Source organism: Cryptotermes secundus, unplaced genomic scaffold (genome assembly GCF_002891405.2).
Source record: "Cryptotermes secundus unplaced genomic scaffold, Csec_1.0 scaffold250, whole genome shotgun sequence".
NCBI lineage: Eukaryota > Metazoa > Arthropoda > Insecta > Blattodea > Kalotermitidae > Cryptotermes > Cryptotermes secundus.
This window is the reverse complement of record NW_019738873.1, coordinates 1595503-1618756: the sequence shown is the minus strand read 5'-3', so window position 1 is coordinate 1618756 and position 23254 is coordinate 1595503. Positions and strand designations below refer to the sequence as shown.

At 36.9% G+C, this 23254-nt stretch overlaps 2 protein-coding genes across 2 annotated transcripts in view; one reads left to right on the top strand and one right to left on the bottom strand.

Annotated features, from left to right (window-relative positions):
• The window catches only part of LOC111871099 (N-fatty-acyl-amino acid synthase/hydrolase PM20D1), a 33645-nt gene extending 18895 nt beyond the window's left edge, over nucleotides 1–14750 (bottom strand). Inside the window, exon 1 of the mRNA XM_033754121.1 lies at nucleotides 14737–14750. The gene's annotated coding sequence lies outside the window, so the exon portion shown is untranslated. The remainder of the gene's footprint in view (nucleotides 1–14736) is intronic.
• A 38-nt stretch (nucleotides 14751–14788) lies between these two features.
• LOC111871098 (eukaryotic translation initiation factor 2D) overlaps nucleotides 14789–23254 on the top strand; it is a 15258-nt gene continuing 6792 nt past the window's right edge. The window contains exons 1-3 of the mRNA XM_023863891.2: nucleotides 14789–15423; nucleotides 18180–19430; nucleotides 20013–20102. Of these exons, the coding sequence (XP_023719659.1) occupies nucleotides 15368–15423; nucleotides 18180–19430; nucleotides 20013–20102 (1397 nt within the window). The 5' untranslated portion in view covers nucleotides 14789–15367. The remainder of the gene's footprint in view (nucleotides 15424–18179; nucleotides 19431–20012; nucleotides 20103–23254) is intronic.

Genomic DNA, 23254 nt, shown 5'->3' with positions numbered 1-23254 from the left:
CAACATGTTCCTCTGAAACCACCTACTGTATTACATAGTGTCACAAGCAACCTTATTATCAGCATTAATTATATTTACACTTAAACAATGTGGAGTTCCAGTGAAGACTAATAAAACCTACAAAAAATCTTTCACAGATTTCTAAGCCACAGACCCAGTACTCTGTTATTATAGTAATTTCATTTCACCTTTTTTAACGAATCTACTACTTAAGTACAGGTTTTCTATATGTTAAATTTGTTTGATACAACCTCAGTTTTGCATTGTCACCATATTTGTAACAGTTGACTTACAAACAATATTTCAGGTCTTATAGGATTTGAGGTTCTCAAGTATAATTAGTTACCATCATTAAACATAAAACTAAACAAGACTTTCTCATGGCCATCAATTTTTTCTGGTCCTAAGGTTTCTGTGGGTGGAGCTGATCGTGTGGCTTCAGCTTTTGAGACCAGACTGCATTGAATTTTGAGGGTTTACCCATGTTCTGGCAAACCTTCAAGTTGAATGCTGAAGCCATATATCATGTTTCTGTTTTATCATAAATCAGGATTATAAAGCAAGTGATATAGTGACACCCCAGCCTCACATATTTGCACATCTGTCAAGGTGTTAACATTAAATGTAGGAAATCAAAAACCTACAGCGTCGCAGCAGCCTCCATTGGAATAAATGTCACGCCAACCTTCAATAAGTTGGTAATCTGGCTCAAAATTTGAAATGGGGGGATATACACAAAAGCATCATGACCACATAAGTCCCTTTTAAGGAAATAAATTAAGCTAAAAATCATTAATGAGATGAAATTGTAATTTACATTTCAAAAAATAAAATAATTTATACATAATTTAAAAATTAAAGTATCTTTATCCTTATTTTAATTGTAGAGTCTCTTGTAAGTTATGAACAAGCTCATTATTAAGAAACCAATAGGACATTTTCTTTCACTGTTTTATTCTGCTGCCTTCAGTCTCAGTCATGATCTTTGGCTGACTGTAATAATTTGGTTATTATATTGGCAGCAGTGTTATGCCTTTCTACTTCAGAGTCAAGCAGTGAATATAGCTTTTCAGAGCTGTAGGTAATTATGACTTATCAATAATGTACAACGATGGGGAAACATATTGTTGATTTCAAATCAACATAAACTTGCTATGGAATTGTCATTTAAGAACTAGTATATGATTTTGCTACCCTTAAAGGTAGGATGGTGCACAGGAAATATTCCATACTGTGTAATGTTGATGTGCAGGGCCTTGGGCAGCTGTCCCATTTGCTATACCCTAGGGATGGCACTGCTGCAGTCAACTGCTGAATAAATATGATCACTCCCAGAGTGGTTTATAATGGGAGAATACGAGTACATTTCAAGGAAACATTTTTTATCTGTTCTGCATTTGTGTTAAAGGAATTCTAATGTGGGTAATTCTGGCCCAACATTTGCTTGGAGGAAAACCACAAATCTAGCTAGGGTCTAACCCTGGCCTTTTGATTATGATGATGACACATGCTGGAAAGGGGGCTGAACAGTTTTGTCATACTACGTTCATGATTTAGACTTACATTACATAAAATGTGATGTTGCTTATGCATAAATATGATTATGATGATTAAAGATGATGAATGTATGATGCAAGGCAGTGGTTACTCTTCCTTATATCAATGAATGAAGTTTACAGCCTATTTCAGTTGGAGTTTTCATGCATCTAGAAATACATGCACATAAAAATTCCTTCTTTAATAACACTGGGCAGTGATTCATGCAGGTTAGCCCATGCAGTATGTCTTTTGACTGGTATCAGGTTCGAATTTCAACCAGGACACTGATGATCCCAATTACTTTTGTGGCTCTCATCAGTTGATCCATTCAGTGTCTAGGATTATGCTTACAAATCGGTCACTTCACAATATATAATCAGCATCTTATCTCATTTGACAATAATTACCACTAAAGTTGGGATAACAGCATTATACAGACAAAATACAATCTGGCATGTGCAGGAATTTACTCCCTAAAAATGAGTGAAATTTAATAAAACATCTTATATACATTTTAACATTTTCATTAAACTCATCATTCCATGAAATCCCATGCACAGGTTTCTGGTTTAAGACACAAACATTTACAAGTTATAAATATAAAAAAAGAGTCTTGTCCATCATTTGGATAAGTGTAGTGAACAGGGACAAAATAGCGTACAGAACACGGAAAAAATGTTTTGTCTCTGATGGAGCAAAAATATATTCCAATGTCAATATTTGCCAAGTATTCTCTTCTATGAAGACAATACTTTCTTTGTACACATATCTGCAACAGCAACATTGGTGGGACAAAACCTGAATAGAGGAACAAAACTGTGATACTGGATATGGAAAGAAATGTCACAAACAGCAGACTGCTCTACTACAGAAGGACTTGTTTGGCTCACAAAGGACCAGACTAAGGAAACGTCTTGGATGTGATACCATGTAGTCTGGTACAACTACACTCCTATTTCAGGGAAATCCTCCATCTTCAGGATCAGAGGAACCAAAACAAACCTGCAATCAACAAGCAGAGTAGCTCGCTGGCTCTATTATTTAACCCTGAAGATGGAGATTGTATATTTCTACAAAACAAAGGAAAATTCCTACCAGACTACGGTGTGCCATATCCAAGGAGATAGTTCTCTTTAGCCACCAATGTGAGACTAAAATAAAACTAAAAATGGGATGGTTTTATGTGCAGCTTACCATGTCACAATAATGTAACTTAAATTTTAATTCCAGGAAACGCGCAGGATATATAGTAACGTCAACAGTAAATAAATAATGTATTTAAACACCACCACATGAATTTTTCTTAATCAAAAAGAAAGTGAACAGTATCTTCCAGAATAAGAGAAAATTGGCTATAAGTTGTGCAGAGCTTCAGCTTTATATTGGATTTAATGGAGTGGATAAAAATATCAGTGAGAGAGTATTTAGTCAGTCTTTCATCTGTGGATGTACAAAGCTTTTACTATGGTGCCTTTCAGAGACTGAATAAATACTGCATATGAAACCACATGATTACTAAAATTGTATTTTACTTTAAATGACAATTAATACAACTTTCTGGGTACCTGATATTTATTCTTGTTACATCATTACACTACACAACATTAACAGAAACACCCCATAACAAAAAATATGAACACCATAGTAACTGAATGTAAAGAAAGATTCACACAGAAACCAATACAATACATCTCGCATACACCAGATCAAAATTTCCAGTCATCACTAAACCACAATACACACAATCTTTAAAGGTGACACGACAAAGATCTATTATTGTTACAACAATATGACAACTCTTTATTATGTATTACATATTTTATTTTCATTTTTTAACATGTTTATTTCAATTAAGCAACCATTCATACAATCCAGAAATAGAACTAACTAGACATAAGTTATTATGAAGACATGGTCACTACAATAATCATAACTTACTAGCACATACACATCTCATTAATTATTAACTTTTACTTTTTGTTTTGTAACTTTCAACTTTATAGTATCACTGTATATCATACCACTTCTCTGGGTATACTTACAGCATATGTCAAGAGTTTTAACGTACTCTCACATGATAATTCACTGTAGACAGGGTTCAGATTCAACATTTGATTTACTGGACTCTTATACAACTTATGATTACACTTTGCAAATGACTGTCATAAAAGGAATAGTGTTCTCAGTCACCGCCATCACTGCGCTGCCGGGTAACATTTTCCAACACTGGGCATTCCTCTGCTCTTGGGCTCACATCTTCATAGGCTGGCGACCACCTCACATTAACCTCCTACTCAGAGTCAAAGTCAAAGTTATGTTATGACAGATGGTCAGCTGGCCGGTCTGTCTTGTTGTCAAGCCCCATCTATGGCCCAAGACCAGATTTTTGTTACCATCAGACAGTTGCGGGTTTGTTCATGTGAGGCGCCATTTCAGATGAGAGGGTGGGTCTGTCATTTACAATTACTTCTGACCCTCGCCAGTGCAATCATTCTCGGGTCTAGGTCACACGCGACTCATGACCATGTCTGGTCAGCTGGTCAGTTAAATTGCTGCTAGCCTTTGCCAGCACAGTCATTCCTGGTTTCAGTCTCCTTGAAATCCATGACAAATATTTTTATTCTCCTCTATACACGTATGTGATTCAAAATGGAACCTCCTCTTGAATGAGGGAAGGGTCAGTATTTCTATGCAGGCCCTATGTTTGATGCACTGTAGTTTCAGTATGAGTATGTCCATGCTGTTACGACATCCAGGTCGCTATGAATGCTGTGCACCCTCTGTCACTGCACTCTCGTATGTAACATGTATACAAGATATACAGAGGTTTTCTGCCAATATAGGCTTGTGCAGCAGGTTATCCTTTAACTTACTTAACTACACTGAAACTGCAGGTAGTGAGCTGAATGGTTGCAGGCATGAACGCTGCCAAAGTTTAAGCCTCCTGAATGGTTGCAGGCATGAACACTGCCAAAGTTTAAGCCTCTTATACTTCTACTTCTTGTGCCTGGCTGCTCCTTGTCAAATACCACATGCATTTGGATTTACATGGTTTAGGATTACTTCTGCCAGTGTCCTGCATAATTTAGTTATGTAGTTATACAGGTAGGGAATTTTAAAAGCCATGTGCAATTTGTGGATAGGTGTGCACCTGTAAGATTCGAGGCTTTCACGGCGGTGGCTATGAAGAAAGCAGTCTTCTGGATTTGGCACCGTGTATATGTGGTGTTAACCGACGTTCCTCCGAAACGTCAGTTAACACCACATATACACGGTGCCAAATCCCAGAAGACTGCTTTCTTCAGGTGTGCACCTGTTCAGACTTCGAATGGCGCGAAGTACTCTGTTCTGCAGAGTTTTCAAGAGTGATCGTCCACTGCATACTCTCAGGTAGATCAGGCATAATTCATAACTGACCAAATCAAAGCTTTTCAAAGTGTAAGTTTAATATTTGTACTTAAATGTCGACTTTTGAATACAGAACAGGTCCTTATGTATGTGTGCAGGTCCTTGGCTACAAACAAAGTCAAAGTCAAAGTCAAAGTTATGTTATGACCAAAGGCCAGTAAGCCAGTCTGTCATCATGTCAAGCACCCACCTGTAGCCCAAGACCACATTTTTATTACTGTCAGACAGTTGCAGGTTTGTTGATGTGGGGCACCTTCTCTGAGAGGCCAGGTCTGTCGTTTACAATTGCTGCTAGCAACCATTCCCAGGTCAAATTCCCGTAGGACTCATGACCATATTTTACTGTTTCAGATTTGAGACTCCTTCAACTTTAAGGGTAAGGTTCCCGTATTTATATTCCCCACGAATAGGCTGGCCCAATTAAAACCCCAGGCACTGGGTTCCATTTTCATAACCTCCTATGACTTACAGGGCCACAGTGGAGGAATGGGAACTTGTCTTCACATGGGGAAAGTCATAGTCAAAGCCATGTTACAAGTGATGGCCAGTCGGCTTTTAACTGCTCTTCTATTGCTGTGTGAGTGTCTGTTTCAACCATCACATGACAGCTATTGAGCCTTTGTCTGGCAACAGGAGTGTTTGTAGAGCCGTTCCCTAGCAATGGCTCTCTCTTGGCTTCGCAATTCTGGCTTCCAGAAGACATGTCACAATATGAAAACTGTGTAAATTCCTTCAAAAAATGTAATCATTATTGCAATATGGTAGAAAAAAGTACCACAGCTAAAAAAACAGAATTTCTGATGATGCATCTCCTGAGGATGACTGACTGTTTTTTGTAAATATTATATATTCAAAAACAGTGTTCAGAATCATTTGGAGTAAAATCCAATTTTACTATGTAATAATTATTAAATACAACTGGACAGACAACTTAAAAACTGCACACGAAATCCTCCAACCAGTCATTAATGATAAGTACAGCAACTAGATTATTTCTTAGTGACTCAATATTCTTTCCTTTTAATAGTGCCACTGAAGTAAGGTCAAGAGTATATTTGCAAGATATGAAGCCATGGGAAAGGGTGCCATTAGGTGATGGCTAATGATCAGGTTCACATTCCAGCCACTTTATCCCAGGGAGAAAACCACCAGCAGCAACTGACAGAAGGCTTCTTGCACCCCACAGCCTATCTGGACACGACAGTTTACTATATTTATTAATACATGTCAATACACGGCAGTTTGTATTAATGAATGAATTCAGAAGCTTCCGTTAACATTATCATGTTCCTAATCCCTAACTATAAAAACTTCACAAATACAAAGAGACATATTAAACTGGATCTGCCTTGATATGAACATACATAAAAATATCTGTTACAAACACAACTTATTTTCTTCATTGAAAATTTGATATGCTTATAACTGTAGCCAAACATTTACTGAAGTTGATTAGGGACAAAATTATCCCAACAATGTCAACTTTTATCAGTATAATGATACCATATTATTTACAGGGCAAAATATATAACTTGATCAATAAAACCTGGTTCAAAAACTATATTACTATGAAAAGAATGTACCTTATTCCAAAATAATAATAATGCAACTTGTTTCAACAAACACTTACAAATCATATGATGTCATCTGGCAAAGCCACCTTCATGCCACCATGTCACCCGGAGAAGTGGGGAAAATTACTACAGGCATTGACCGAGTTCAGTCTCATGATAAGAATATTTGTATTCACTTCCAAAATATTGATAATACCAAAGATCAATGCCTCAACAACATTCAGGGTAATTCATTTCAGTGGGAATGATTAATAACTCTACAACTAAATGCTCAATGAATTATGAAAATTTGAAGCAACATGCTTTATAAAAGTCCAGTGCACTTACAGTTTTGTCTACATGCAGAGATCAGCAGTGTTGAAAGCAAGCATTCTAGGTGAAAGCTACAGATATTTGTGCCCAACATAATGTTCATATAGTTGGTGTTCAAGAATCCACGATAAAGTTTCTAGTTTCTGAAAGCACTATTTCTTAATGTAAGCTTATATTTATGCCATTCAGTATGTTACCAATATACGTAGGTAAGTCAATAAGTAAGTTACAAATGGATATAGAACTTAAACAAATAAGAGTACTGATTTGAAAAATGCTTTTATTTCTCAACATAATCTCCCTGCACATTGAGGCGTTTGTCCCAGCGTTTCACAAGCCCCTGAAAACCAGTGGCGTAAAATTCTTTGGGCTGCTGTCAGAACCAGGCATGTTCACACGGCATGGCCTACCTCACATGACAGGTTGCATGCTTCCGTTGAATGGCCTTACAAAGTTTCCTGAGGATGTTACAGTGGGAGTCGGCATTTACAGTTTGTCCTTGAGGCTGGAATGCGGTGAACAGTATGCCTTCGTGATCCCAGAAGACTGTGAGCATCATTTTCCTGGAGGATGGTGTCACCTTAAACTTTTTTTGGCAGGCGACGCAGGATGTTTCCACTGCATTCACACACGCTTTGTCTCAGGCTGGTAATGGTGAACCCAAGAATCATCACCTGTGGCAATTTGGGCTAGCATATCGTGTCTTTCATCGTGGTAGCAATTGAGATGCTGTAATGCCAGACCCATTCTTTGCATTTTGTGTTGTGGGGTCAGCATTCGCAGCACCCATAATGCACAGACTTTGTGAAAACATAACCTGTCATGCATTATGAGGTAGGCCATGCCATGTGAACACGCCTGGTTCTGACAGCAGCCCAAAGAATTTTATGCTGCTGGTTTTCAGGGCTTGTGAAACGATGGGACAAGTGCCTCAGTGTACAGGGAGATTATGTTGAGAAATAAAAGCATTTTTTTTCAAATCAGTACTCTTATTTGTTTAAGTTCTATATCCATTTGTAACTTACTTATTGACTTACCCTCGTACATGGTGTAATTTCATCCAAAGGTCATATTTCCTTAATGATAAGACAATTCAGTCAATTTAAGGAATATTTCCTGAAACTCGTACACCAAGATAACTAATGCATGTACTGATATAATCATTACACGGTATTCAAATATGAATATAGGGCAATACAAATACAGGACACAAGCGACTGAAAATATGAATAATGTGAAATTATAGAAATTCACAACAGCAGTGTTTGTGCATTGAAACTTGGATATGTCTCCACTAGCCTATGTTGCAGATATCAGTTGAATACAGCAGCATGAATGACATTATACAGATAATTATGGAACTATGGACAGGAGAAAAACTGGAAAAACAGTTGTGGTTACGATGAAATATCCATAAAATTATTGATAATTAGTGCACCCTTTATTAGCTCTCCATTATGTTGTATTATAAATAAGTCATTATCTACAGGTGTTTTTCCAAGTAGACTGAAATATTCGATTGTTACCCCTATATACAAGAAAGGTGATAAAAATAATGTATCAAATTTTAGACCAATTTCTCTATTACCATCTTTCTCTAAGATTTTCGAAAAAGTTATATATAAGAGAATAATGGCTCACCTTATTACAAATAATATCCTTTCAAATTGTCAGTTTGGATTTAGGAAGAACACATCAACTATAAATGCAACCTACAAATTAACAAATGATATACTGATGGCCTTAAATAATAAAAGGAAAAGTGGTGGTATATTTTTTGACTTGGAGAAGGCTTTTGATTGTGTGGACCATGGTATATTATTGGTTAAAATGAAATATTATGGTGTAAGCGGTGTGATGTATTCTCTAATTGAGTCATATTTAGAAAATAGATACCAAAGAGTAAAATTTAACAATAAGTTATCTAATTGGGGAAAAATTGATAAAGGAGTTCCTCAAGGATCGATTTTGGGTCCGCTATTATTTTTTATTTATGTAAATGACTTACCCTCCTTTATACAGTGTTCTGTCCCATCACATACATCAGTTGTGCTATTTGCCGATGATACAAGTGTAATAGTAAATGAATTAAATTTTATGCAGCTGGAAAAAAAACTTACTACGGTGTTTAGATCGATGAATGAATGGTTTAATTCAAATATGCTTTCATTAAATTTAGGCAAGACTTGCTGTGTAAATTTCTCAGCTAAACATAATTTTACCAAAAAATTAAATATTGAATATGGAAACAAAATTTTATTAGAGTCAAATGAGGTAAAATTCTTGGGTATGACACTGGATAACACAATATCTTGGAAAAAGCATATAGATTCAATTATAGGTAAATTAAATAAAGCCTGTTACATAATTAGGAAAACCAAACAGTATTTAAATATTGATGCCCTTAAAATGGTGTATTACGCCTTTTTCCACTCAGTGATGTCTTACGGTTTGATTTTTTGGGGAAATAGAACTCTCAGTATGTGCGTTTTTAAATTGCAGAAGAGAGCTGTTCGAATAATGGTGGGAGCTGGAAACAGAGATTCATGTAAAAAAATCTTTAGACAATTGAAAATATTACCACTGCCCTCTCAATATATATATTCTTTGATGATGTTTGTAGTTAATAATATGGATTTATTTGCAGAAAATTCAGATATATATACAACTGTAACAAGAAATAGTTCAAATTTGCATCTCCCCTCGTCAAATCTAACAGCATTTCAGAAAGGTCCACAGTATTTTGGAATCAAAATTTATAATAGTCTTCCACGCAAAATAAAACAGTTATCCAAAAACAAAAATCGATTCAAGAAAGCACTATTACAATTTCTCCATTTACATTCATTTTATGGTATTGATGAATTTTTTGATTACACGGTTAAGAAGATTGATAATTGATTTTATTGGGATTAAATACTTAATTAATGAAAAGTTAAATTACAAGTTTTATAATTTTAAAATTATGTTTACATAAATATTTTAACATGTATTATATTTTTTGTAATTATTATATTTAATTGTTATATTGGACTATTGTCTATATCCTGAGTCTTACGACCTTGTAAAGGATTTTTGACATGTAAATAAATGAAATGAAAAATGAAATGGAGAATTATCCATAAGAGTAACAGACTAATTTCCAAAGACATGAATTTCGAAGGGGAAAATGATAATAATCAACTTTTGAATTTCTATTTAACATGTGAGAACTTTGAATTCTTCCTGTATAATGGTTCATTATTTCCACATTGCCTTAGAATCTATGTCCACTTAAAAATAGGAACTGGCCACTACTTCAACACATAAATATGTGTCATACTAACAGAGTGAAGGTGCATATGCATTAAGTTCCACTCATTCTCAAGGCTTGATGGGAATGATACTTTCACTCATTGTATGGAATGTACAGAAAATGGCACATGGAGCAAAAGTTCTAAATTCTACGGTAACAATAGTTTCATACTGATTCCATGGAAAATGAACCTGTTTCACTTGGAAATTAATACATATTGCAGTACTTAAAATTTGACATGGTTAGTTAATGTGAAGTGGGGATGAAGGTTTAAATAAAATAGTTTTTGTACAGAACTATCAGTCAGTTGGCATTAACACAACTTATTTAACTCTGTTTTAATTTATAAGCAAATATAAGGAATCACTGAAGGTCACAGTGCAAGGGCCGGATCTTATGTCCCCCCCCTCACACACACACACACACAAATATAAGGAAAGAAATACATAAAATACAACTATAAAATAAAATACCATACAACACAAGTCTAAAATACAAAATAAGTTCAATAGCAACATTGAAATCCTGGCCTTGCAACTACCTAACTCACCAACTGATAAAGGTTATATCAAGTGCAAGAAAAGTGGATTGAGGCATAAAATGTGGACAGAACTTGCAACAGAAGTTTCAACAGAAACATAAAGGATGGAGTACTGAAACAGATCCACTTTTTCTGTTTCTGTGTATGTGACGAGAATCATAATCAAACTGTCCTTCCCTGTACACTTAATAGACTTAAATGCTATGTATGTTCCAACAGGTTTTATTTATAATTCCAGAACAAGCATCACATCTGTATTAATTTTTCAATACATTTCATATGCAGGTGTAGGAGAAATACAAGGTCTGACAATAAAGTTCACGAACTCGCCACGGTGTGCTTGCCATGGTAGCAATGGACAGAAACCTCAGTATGGTTTGATAACGCTGGCATATCAGCGTTTCACAGCTGTGTTGTTGTTGTTGTTGTTGTTGGTCTAGGGCAGTCTCTTTCTGAGTGGCATCTACTATTGGCTGAGTGTCTTTTGGTGAGCAGTTACAAAAGGTCAGAAAGAACCATAAATTTCTTGTTACATTTGGCAAGAGTGGAAGTGAAATCAGAGAAGTGTTAGTGCAAGTTTACAGGGACGATGCTATGAAGGGAACAGCAGTTTACAAGTGGGTGACACGTTTTTCTGAGAGAAGAGGAAGTGTCACTTCCGAAGAGAGATCAGAACAGCCAGCAACAAGCAGAACTGAAGAAAATATTGCAAAAGTTCACCAAATTGTGTGTGAAAATCATCGGCTTGGCATGAGGAAGGTGTGTGCAAAAAAATTCTGAGGGTAAAGGGCAAATGTAAACTTCAAGAACTTATTTGAATAATATAACCTCTTTTATATGTATAAATTCCACACGGCATACTCTTTTGAAGCATCATAAATATCAAATAAAATATGAGATATAAACGTATTATCATTGTCATTCATTTATCATGGATTAGGTTGTATGGTTGTTCCAATTAAAAATTAATTTTGAAACAATGAATCTGCATAGGTGGGTGGACAATATTAAAATGGATCTTAGATAGGATGGGATGGTACAGATTGGATTGATCTGGTTCAGGACAGAGACCAGTGGAGTGCTCTTGTGAACACAGTAATGAACCTTTGGGTTCCATAAAATGCTTGGGAAATTCTCGAGTAGCTGCAGATTTGGCGGCTCCTCAAGAAGGGTTCAGCTCCATAAGTAAGTAAGTAAGTAATAATGAATCTTTCAGGCATTTGGGGATCAGCCCATTGCAAGGCCTCAGTCTACTCAGGACAACACAACACAGAATGGGATCAACATATATCCATGCCCCAAGCAGTATTCAAACCCATTATTCCAGTGTTTCAGTAGTCCAAGTTCACACACATCTTAGACTGTACTGCCATTGTGATCGTGTGAACCTAGTCGGCCAATTCACCAATTCATGCCTCGGGAGTTAATGACTATACAAATACAAGAAAAATGTTTATAATTAATGTACTTCAAATTGACTCAGCTACAATGGTTATTCAGTCAGTACTGCCAACACAGCAAATATATAAAACCAAGATTTGAACTAACTGAAGGGTAGAAGAAAAAAGAAAATCCGCGAGTGAGGAATCAGTGTGAGCAGGTGCTGACTTGACTCGACATTAGTCTGTCAGCACTTGCTCTCACTGGTTCCTTGCTTGCAGATTTTCTATTTTCTTCTACCCTGAAGATGGAGGCGATACATTCCTTCGAAATGTCTGTTAACACAATATCTACATGACACCACATCCCAGAAGGCAGCTTTCTTCAGTGCTGCTAAAATTTACATCACTGTTTCAAATGAAGGCACTACAAATACAAGTTAAAAAGGCAAAGTTGACCCTGTGCTTAACTACGTGTAATTAAGCACTAGGCCATGAAGACGTACATGGGAGTGAATGTTTACACCCACGTTTTCTTGACCTCGGAACTAGTTGGAGGTGAGTGGTCAGCTTCATGCCCTGACTGTTTTACCCCCAGGGTACCCCTGGTACCCACTGGAAAGGAGGCTGGGTGGGCCCCAGAACCAGTCTGGATGACATGCTGGAGTGAAAATTCTTGCCCTCACCGGGACTCAAACTCTGACCCTGTGGTTCTCCAGACCATAGCCAGTTGCTATACTGACTGCACTATCCCAGCTCAAATACAAGTTAAACACCATATTTAAAATTTCATCTGTTATTGCTTAAATGAAGTACAGGCAGTACATATGACCTTAGAGTAGCTGCTTGTAAAACAGTGTTCCATCAGCTCTGACTCATGCTTGCAACCAAGTAAAAGGTGCAGTAGTAACTAGTACTTATTTTTTCATGGCTTTATGCATTTTTAAGATTTTATGAGTAATTTTTGTTTACAAATTAGGATGGTGTAAATCAGTTCTTCTGATGTTAAGGAATATACCATGTTAAAACTGGACAATTGCTGACAGGAAATGTATCAGAATAGGTCACTCACGGCAGTGGTGCATGGGCCAGTTAAAGCCCACACCTTATTCCTACAGTAAATATATGTGTAAGAGTGAGATATTTATCTGTCCAAAGAACCAGAGAATCACTGTTTTCTTTTCGCACCACTGACTTTCATGACAGTACCCCAAAATTTGCTCACGCTCAAAGGATTCCAATGTCCTGAATTCTCCATCTGCTACTAAAGTTCCTAATATCTGCAAATTTAGTCTGATGTGTATGATGTCTGTTTTTGTTATGAATTTTAATATTTTATAAGGTATACGGCTTGCCAGTGTGTGTGGAATGGCAAGGTGTGAATTTGACAGTGGCTTTTCCCACAACCCATGTGTGTTGTCCTGACAACTTGAGCTATCTGTGTGAGGCCTGATTATATATTTTATTGTACAAAGGTTGAATGATGTGTAGTCATCATGAATTTGTAATATGTGACATGTTTTATATCCAGCCTTATGGGGAGATGATTGGATCCATGAAGTGAAAAATAAATGTAAATGTAGTCTTCAACAAATCCAACGACATGATCCTATCCTACTGTCACATCTCCCTCTCTTTCAACCCTTATTTTTATAAATTTTCTTCCCGTACCAGCTTTACTGCCTGCTCAGATCTTTACCCTACTCATTCAACCATACATAAATGCAACAGTTATAAATGATGATAAACATTCAAATTTACACATTTTCATCAGACTTGTTCCCAAATGTACTGGATAACAATTACTAATTCCTGCATGTGATCCCTCATTACTTGCAAGAATAGTAATTCATCCACTACTAATCACAAAGCCACCTCTCATTTTTCACTCACACTGACATGGACACAATATCAAATTGTGAATAACCCCTCCAACTGAGGGTTTATACATGTTAATCCTTGCTTGGCTTCTTACACAACACAAGATGCAAATAACAAAGACAATAAAGATAAAAATTAACTTATATAACAGTCATATCAAGTTAAATGTATCAAACAAGTTGTTTTATTACATGGCATTAAGCTTACAGAGATGCAGTAATTTAGCACATTATCAAATAATTAATACAGAACAGGCAAGGTCCCTATAATGTCAACATTAAGAATTTCAATTAGAAACGTCATGTGACATACCAGTCAGTGACTCAGCTGAATATAACGGGACAGTTATCACAGCCAATTTTATGAGATCAAGATTTGAAACTAGTTGTATAATTGTAGTCCAAACACCCCAAAAAAATATGCTGATGGGTGAAGGAACAGGAATTCAATTTTGATGGCATAATCAGTGGATAGGAAAAATCAGTGCAAAATATTTAAAATTAATACTGATTACTAAATGTGGGACTGATGAAATGTTTGTAGCCTATTTTTGGGCATTCAACTGGGAACTGAAGATACAAAAAAAAAATCTGGCTCTGATTACAGCTTATACTTCTACTCTATAGATCATGAACAGAAACAACCAATGTCGCCTCTGGTCGGGGCCAGCGCGAGAGAACTGACGACGCTTGGGGGTGGCATATTTTACAAGCCTTCGTTAACATTTAACATTCAGGCAATGCGGGCAAGAAAGGTGTCAAAAACGTTATTTGTTTAGGGCAGCAGATTATCTTACTCAAGCCATACCTCTAGTATATGTGACCTACTCTTTCCCACTTACTCGTGAAACAAATTCTTTGATTTTGGATGAACTGCCCGAGTAAACCCGTATTAATCGATTGAAATAAAATATGTCGTTCTCGCAGCATCCTTTTCCTGATTATTCGTGAAGTCATTACACATAGAATTTCTTCAATCTGTCATTTCTAATTGAAAACAATTACGTTATTGGCATCAATTATTTTACCGCAATCCATATCTCTTCCATCTAATATTAGAAATTGCAACCACTACTCACGCTAGTCAATATCACCTAGGTATTTCATGTACAGTAAGAACAACGTTGCAGCGAAAGCAAACATATAAAAAAACTGTACATATAAGGGGAAATTCTTTTAGTAATGCAAGTGTTAAGGTATATAATCAAATATACATATATAATATATGTAACATATCTAGGTCTTCACTTGAACTGTTAATTCCCGTGTTAGTGACGGCTGCTGCCATCGTGTTTTAAAGTAGAAAGTGTTGAAATAACGCATGCCGATCTGATATACAAAAAAAATAATTTGCGGAGTTCACTGTTGTGTACAAAACCGTTCAAGATTTCCCATATATTTATCTTCATTTTACTTACCAGTAATACGACGAATGCAAGATGTTTCACAAACCGTTTCGCGTTAAGACTAACACTCAGTTAAAAGGATCAGAAAGGTTGGTATAATCTTTAAAAATTTGTGTGTAAACATTCGTAGTTAGGTTCACTTTAGTTAATTTGAATAACCAACAGATATATACGTTATGTAGGATATTTTGAGATTATGGTTTGTTGCAGTACAACTAAATATTGTCTTGTATTGGATCCCCCAAGCAAATGGGTGCCGAGGTAGGACAGCCATACTGTTCGCCCTGTTCGCTTTGATGTTACCAATGTTACGTTGTCTACGAATATTGATTTGAGTGTGCGGGAGATTTAAATCGTTTGACATGAAATGTCATGTCTCGTGTACGTATTTGGTTGCAAGCATGTCCATTATCTTCTACCCATTACATGTCATACTTCCAAATATGTACATTCAAAAGGGGTTTTGAAGGTGGAAAAAATAAAGTATTTATTTGATATGAAGCAGAAGACTGTACATTTACAATTTAAATAAATCTGCCATTACTAACATGTACTGGAGTAACATATGTAGTTGTCTTGCCATTTTTGTTTCTTGTAGTATTAAAAAGGGAAAAATTATATTTTATGTAGGTATAGTGATTTTGCAGTGTCCTAGTTGTATTACAGAACAGAGTAAGCCAAGACAGCAAGAAGCAAGCACAATGGAACTGCCACATTCTTTGACCCAGAAAGTGGAGACAGTAACTTTCCTCAAAAATGTCAGTAACCAACTAACTCCATGGAGCTGAACCGTTCTTCAGAAATTTAACATCAAATCTGCCATGTACATGCCATTCTTTATTGTGCTGTTTTATCATCATGGCAAGATGGACACAGACTCTGGTAACAGACTACAAATGCCAAAACCTTCCATTCCTTATCACGTGTGGGTATTCCTGCAGAGTATGTCAAATGGTAAGGGAGATATCATAGTGGTGCTGGGTCATGTCTTAATAGATGACCACATGGAAGATGAGTGCAACGAATCCTGCATCACATCATGGTAACCTCAGCCCTAATGGAGCTGTGGGACGAATGCCACACCTGTATGCACAGATTCATCACTTGTAGTTGGTTGCCTCAGTCTGTGTTCATCTTGCCATGATAGCAGACAGCACATTAAAGAAAGTCATGGACATTGCAGGTCTGGTGTTAAATCTGTGAACAGATCAGCGTCTTTAGTGGCAGTGTTGGCAGCCTCATTCCCTGACAGACGTGTGTTGAACTTGCAGAATTTANAAAAAAATGGTGTGTAGCGTTATGAAAGGTATTAAGTTGCCCAAGTCATAATAACACCTGGTTCGCATATCAAGGTATTTTAATTTGTGGGCCATCTTGCTTGTGTCTCACATTTGGTATAATAGCTCATGTCATCTGCTATTGTGAACATTGGGTTGGCTGTTATGATATTATTTTAGTGAAATTCTTTTGTATGCACTGATGTTTGTCTTACTGTTGCATTTAGGGTGGTGGTGTATCTTTTTTTTTTTGTGTGTGTTTCTTTTGCAGTTTTTGTTGTTACTTTATAATCTGAAGCATGTAAATTTGTAATTATATTTCCTGTTAACCTTGCCTTGGCATACACTAACTGTTTGAGCTGTGTGTTACGTGTTATTGAGTCTCTTGCCCCTCTGTGGTTCTGAACTGTCAAATGAAGAGGCAATAGAAATGTACAGTGAAATCAAAGAACAGTTCAAGCCCTCCTGTACGGGTCTTGATTTTAAAAGTTCGTGGCAATTCATTAAAGGGAACTGATGCAACCTTAAAGGCATTCGATGGAACGATCCCCATGTTGAAAGTAGTAGTATGCTTTGTAGAGGTGTTCAGATGGAGGTAGCCACCTACAAATGTCTTTGTGAGAAGAAGAAACAAGTCTTCTCTTCAGTTTTGTTGTACAGTTTCTTCAAGAAAGTGCAGGACAGCACATACTCTGTGGCATCCACTTTTCAAGTATCAGCAAAGCATTCTGCAAATAGCCCTGTCGACTCAAATAATTCTTCCCTGATTTGCTTGAGAATCTATCATACGTCTTAAAAAGCATGAGGCGCATGGTATGTGACAAATTTATTGTAATAAAATTAAAAATTTGATTACAAATTTTGCAATTTCTTATCTCCTTTATATGAAGAAAATTTGACAGAGGAAAGCATTAATAAATGTAACATTGTTTCTTGAGAAAAAATAAATTTGGCTTATGAAGATTTAGCTTATGATTTCATTGAAAGGTACACATTATGTTTGTAGATTGAGGTAGTACACCGGTATATAGTGCAGAGGTAAATAATGCATCATACTGTACCTGATGTGCTTTTTATTATCTAATATTTTAATATTGTATAACTTCTTTGTTATGAAATGCAACTGTATGAAGCTTCCACATATTAATCTGTACACTTGGGAAATTTATTACACTGAAACTCTCTCTCTGGATGCAGTGGGTTGACTGTGGTAGGCCTTAGATTCTCTTGAGGCTCAAAATCAGACATATTGCTTGCTGATGTAACCCTTCAAGTGGAAGTGTGACATTCAAGACACCCAGCAATAGTCCATACTGGCTCACAAAAGCATATATATGTCTTGCTGTTCCATCCTGTGACTGACAGACTCAACAGCATTTTGTACAGAAACCATGACAAGTTGTCGTGACAGATTTACCATGCAGAACTGGTTGAGAACCAATCTGTTGCACTAAACATCACATACTTTTTCTTTTACTTCTTATTATTATCCATATTTTCTATAATAATAACACCAACAATAACAAAAACAATAATGTGACATTAAATATGATTTTCTTCTCCCCTAGAAAGCGACTTAGACAAGAAGCAATGAAACAGTTTCCTCAGCTCTCCGAGAGTGACCTACAAGTTCTGTTCCCTCCAAAGGAAGTGATGAGTGCAATAAAAATTATTACTAATGGGGGTGATTTGGGGATTGTGTACTGTGTTCAGAAACTACCTCTAATCTTTGAACTCGAGCAGAAAATGTATCCAACTGTATATATGTTGTGGTCCTTTCCTAGTATCTTGCCATCGTTCACAATATGGCCTCAAGTTTATGACAGACTTTCTGCAGGTGCAGACCTCATGCTGCCAGGAATAGTTCTGAAGGGACAATTACATGTCAAAGCTTATGGAAATTTGCAGAAAGGGGAGGCAGTTGCAGTAAATATGACAACAAATAAGGCTCCAGTTGCTGTTGGGCTGACAGCATTGTCAAGTTTTGACATGTATATGGCTGCACAGCGTGGCAAAGCAGTGAAAATTTTGCACCTTGTTGGAGATGAACTGTGGTCATATGGTACTAAACTCACAATACCTGAATTAGGACCTCCCCCTGGTTATGAGGTTGAGGTGGATGTTACTTCAGCAGCAGTAGGTGATAATGTTCCTGCAGGAACTGAATCTACAAGGAGGGTGGAAAGTGATTCAGTGAGTGAAAGTGCCATGCTAATTCTACCAGGTGACTTAGAGGGAAATGCAGTTGAAAGTTTATGTGACAATACTACAGACCTGGTTTTGAATGTCATTGCTGCAGATAAATCAGAAGACCTTCACGTGCAGGAAGTCCAGGAATGTGTTGGAACTCCTGAAGAGGACACTGATACTGAAGAACCCTCTGAGCTAGATGTAAACCCTCAAGAAAGTATGGACAAATTGCTGGAATACTGCTTTTTGAAAGCGTGGAAGACTACTGCTAAAAAAGTTGAATTTCCATTATTAACAAGTAATTTTTACAAGTTACATATGATACCAGCTTGTCCTTCAGGAAAACAACTGGATTTAAAAAGGTCAAGTTACAAAAAACTGTCAAAGTTCCTGAGCGCAATGGAGAGCTTAGATATAGTAACAGTGAGGGAACTAACGAAAGGTGTTGAAAGTATTATGGGAATAAACCCAAATCATGTGATGTTACGGGAGTTTGTAGACACAGAAAAACCGCCAGAGTGTGTGGGGCAGATGTCTGAATTGTCTACCATGGCTGTGAAACCAGCAATTGTTGAGCTGTATATTGTAACCCATGCAGTGCTGCCACTCTTTTCTAATACTGGACTCAGGTATGTGATATATCCATATTTAAATTCAGTGTAAAACATCTTTGAGGATAATGGCCATGTAGTGGTGTAGGGCATTACATTATTATTAGAAAGTTACATTACATCATAACACAAATTTGAAACTGTAATTTTACCAGCCAGGCATCACATGACTATTAGAATGGATCTTACTTAGAGAGATAGGATTGGATGGGATGGATTGGATAGATCTGGCTCAGGATAGGGACCAGTGGAGGGCTCTTGTGAACACGGTGATGAACCTTAGGGTTCCATAAAATGCTGGGAAATTCTTGAGTAGCTGCAGAATTGGCGGCTCCTCCAGAAGGGCTCAGCTCTGTGAGTGAGTGAGTGAGTGAGTGAGTGAGTAAGTAAGTAAGTAAGTAAGTAAGTAAGTAAGGCATCATATATGTATATTCAGTCTTTAGACCTCATGATAACAGAAGAGTAAACCTGTTGATTGGAGAGAATGTGAAGTGTTTTACATTATGCAGACACAATGTGGTGAACCACTTAAGCCATGCTCAACTAAAGACAATTTGAAATTCCAAGGTAAATCAAGTGCACATATTGTTCTTATTACAGGAAAGGGGCCAGCTTAACAGTGGCAGATGTTCGCAAACATGTTACAGATTATGTCAAGAAAGAAAAGTTGCAAGATCCTATGAACAAAAAGTGAGTACAGTCAGCTTTTCATGTTCATACCTTGCCAAGATGTTTCGCTCTCACTATATACAAATTAACTCTGGCAGGGGCATTTAGAATAGTAAAATGGACAGTTTTCCTTATATTTGTGCTGTACACTCTTCATTGTCACATCTAAGGGAAAAGACGGGAAGCACAAGTAACCAGAGAATCCAAAATTACCTTATTTTTAACCGTCACACTTCGATGTTAACAGCTAATGCTAGTTGTATGAACATGGTTAGTGATTTTCGGTACATTATAGTGTCATGAGGGTGGGAAAATGATTTAATCTCCCCCACCCTCCTCAGCTGCCTCACATTCTAGCACAAAGCACAGTTGCACAAACACATAATTATATTATGACAAATATGACCGTTGCTAGACAACAGTTCAATAAACACATTCCCAAGGTTATGCAGTCAACAATGGGATCTCTGTTGCTGGGTAGCAGGTTGCTAGACATGTTTCATAGCAACTGACAAAACACAAATATAAGAGAGTAGTAAACAAATTGTTGGAGTTGGTGATCTGTATTCGGTTCACCTGGAAGTTAAGTTCAGGAGAGTTCACTCTTAAGTGAGTCATAAGGGAGCCATCATTTGAGAGTTTACTTCAATTCAAGAGAGTTCAGTGATTCAGTCATAAGAGAATTCAAAAGTTGAATGTTCAGCTGTGGAGTGTTAATCAGCGGACAACGGAAGCTGAAGAAGTGACCGATTTGTAAATCAGAACCAAGTCAGTCACACAGAAGATAATACACTCATGGTCCAGTAAGGAATGGAGCAAGTCTGACACAGCCATGGATTCTGAGCTCATATAATTGATTGTAATTAAGAGTGATTGTAGTAGAAGTGCCAATAAAGCCAATCATCCAATCCAGAACCCATTATTATTAGTCACGCAAACCCCTCATACATGACAGTATGATTAGAGTAGAGATGGAAGTGTCTTTCACATCTGTGTATTCATGTAAACCTTTTGCGGCTTAAAAAAGCGATAACTGAAAGGAAAATAATGTACACGGAAATCTACAAACTGCATATTCTGCTTATTCTTAAAGAAGACTATTCCGTAATTATCAGATTTTTGCACAGGACAAATTGAACTCAGTGTATAAATAATCATTAACATTTGGAAAAGCATGTTTATAATCATGTCAGTTTCCCTGTATATTTCATATGCACTGTACTTCCTGTATGTTCAGAGTCTTAATATTTCACGAGCATTCTCAGTCAATTGGTTAAGTAGCCAAAAATATTTATTTTTTTAAGCAGAAGCTGTAACAACTAAACATCTGTATAATGCCATGAAAAATTCTTTATGCTGTGACTTACAGATGGGTATGCCCATGTGAGTCATCTATATCAGATCAAGCATTGTCATCATCCTTGTCCTTGTCACCAATTTTAATGATTTTTATTTTACAGGTAGTTATCCATAAAGAAAAAGTTTCCCCAATGTTAGTTGTTTACAGTTAATAGTTCTGTTGAGGCATTATGCTGTAAGCCAGAAGGTTGTGGGTTAAATTCCTGATGAGGTCATTGTATTTTTCTACCAACCTAATCCTTCCAGCTGTGCTATGGCCCTGGGCTTAAATCAGCTTCTAACAGAAATGAGTACCAGGAATCTTCCTGGGTGTGAAGGTGCAGCTGACGTGAAAGTCTAAACCTCACTGCAATCTGTGAGCCGAGTGCCTAGAAAATGTGGGAGCCTTGACATCTCACAACCCTGTGGGCCTCCATGGCCTGTTTCAGGGATAGCTTTACTTTGCTTTTACATACCTGGATATTAATTAATGAGATTAAATACTCTTTAGCATATGGTAGGGCTTTTTCACAAATATGTAAATATTTATTATTTAAAAAGTGAGAAGTATAGAATTCAGTATACAGAATACTGTATTAAAAGGTAAAGTTATCCCTGTGCTTAACTAATTAAGGACTATGCCATAAAAGCATATGGGGGAGTGGATGTATAGATCCACATTTACTTGACCTCTGCACTAGCTGGAGGTGAGTGGTCAGCTTCATGCCCTGGCTGCACTACCCCTGGTACCAATTGGCGAACCCCATAGCTGGTCTGGACAACATGAAGAAGACAAGATTCTTGAGCCCACCAAGACTTGATCTCTGACCCCTTGGCTGTCGAGCCCATAGGTAATCACTGTACCAACTGCACTATCCCAGCTCCTGAAGACTCTATTATAAGATAGTAATTTAAACAAATTTGACTTTCAACAAAGTAAAAAAAAAATTTAAAATGCGTGGGAACATCCCACATAGTAACATGTAGTTTCGCCGGTCTAACAGACAGTACTCACTCCTTGTGATCAGAGTCATCAGCTCTTCCCTGCGCCAAAGATAGCTGCTGCAACACTCCAGCAACCGCACTCTGCTACCAGATAGCTAACATAGCTGCCCAACTCTCCAGCAACCTCACTCTGCGACTAGGCAGCTGTTCCTATCGGTGCACACAGCACCACATCACTGGCCGGACAAACCAGCTGAACCGCTGTAAAGCTTTGATCTACTACAAAGGAGCAAATTCTGCCAGCGCACTCATGGTGGAACAAAGTGCCCTTTTCAGGGCCAACCAACTTTTGACATGCCACATAGCTTCGCAGCTATTCTGTACATTCAGTTTATACAATTTAATATATACAATTGTTATGGATTTACACTGTTGTCTTTAAGAACATCAACAATCCCACATATGGAAGCAGGAAACTTGTCCTCGTAATAGATAAGAGTAAATGAAACATCTTTATAAATTATAAATTATAAATATAATTATATATAAATTATAAATCAGTGAAACCACAGTGTAAGCACAATATTACGAGAGTTTATAGAACTAAAAAAAAGAAAGAGAGAAATGCTTCTTCTAATGGGTACTCATAATTCCAAAAATGGTTGAAATGTATAAGAACAAGTCCATCCCGTAACATGCAATTACGTATAATACAATTTGGCTTGAAGATTTGAATGAGAATGCAGACGCAGCAAGCTTTATGGACTGCTAGTGAAAAAGAAATTTGGAAAAGAACTGAAAGTGCAGTGGTGCAAAAGTTAAGGGAAAACTGTTGTGTTTGGTAGGAAATTAATTGTTATGATGTAGATGCAGGTCAAAATAAAAAAAAA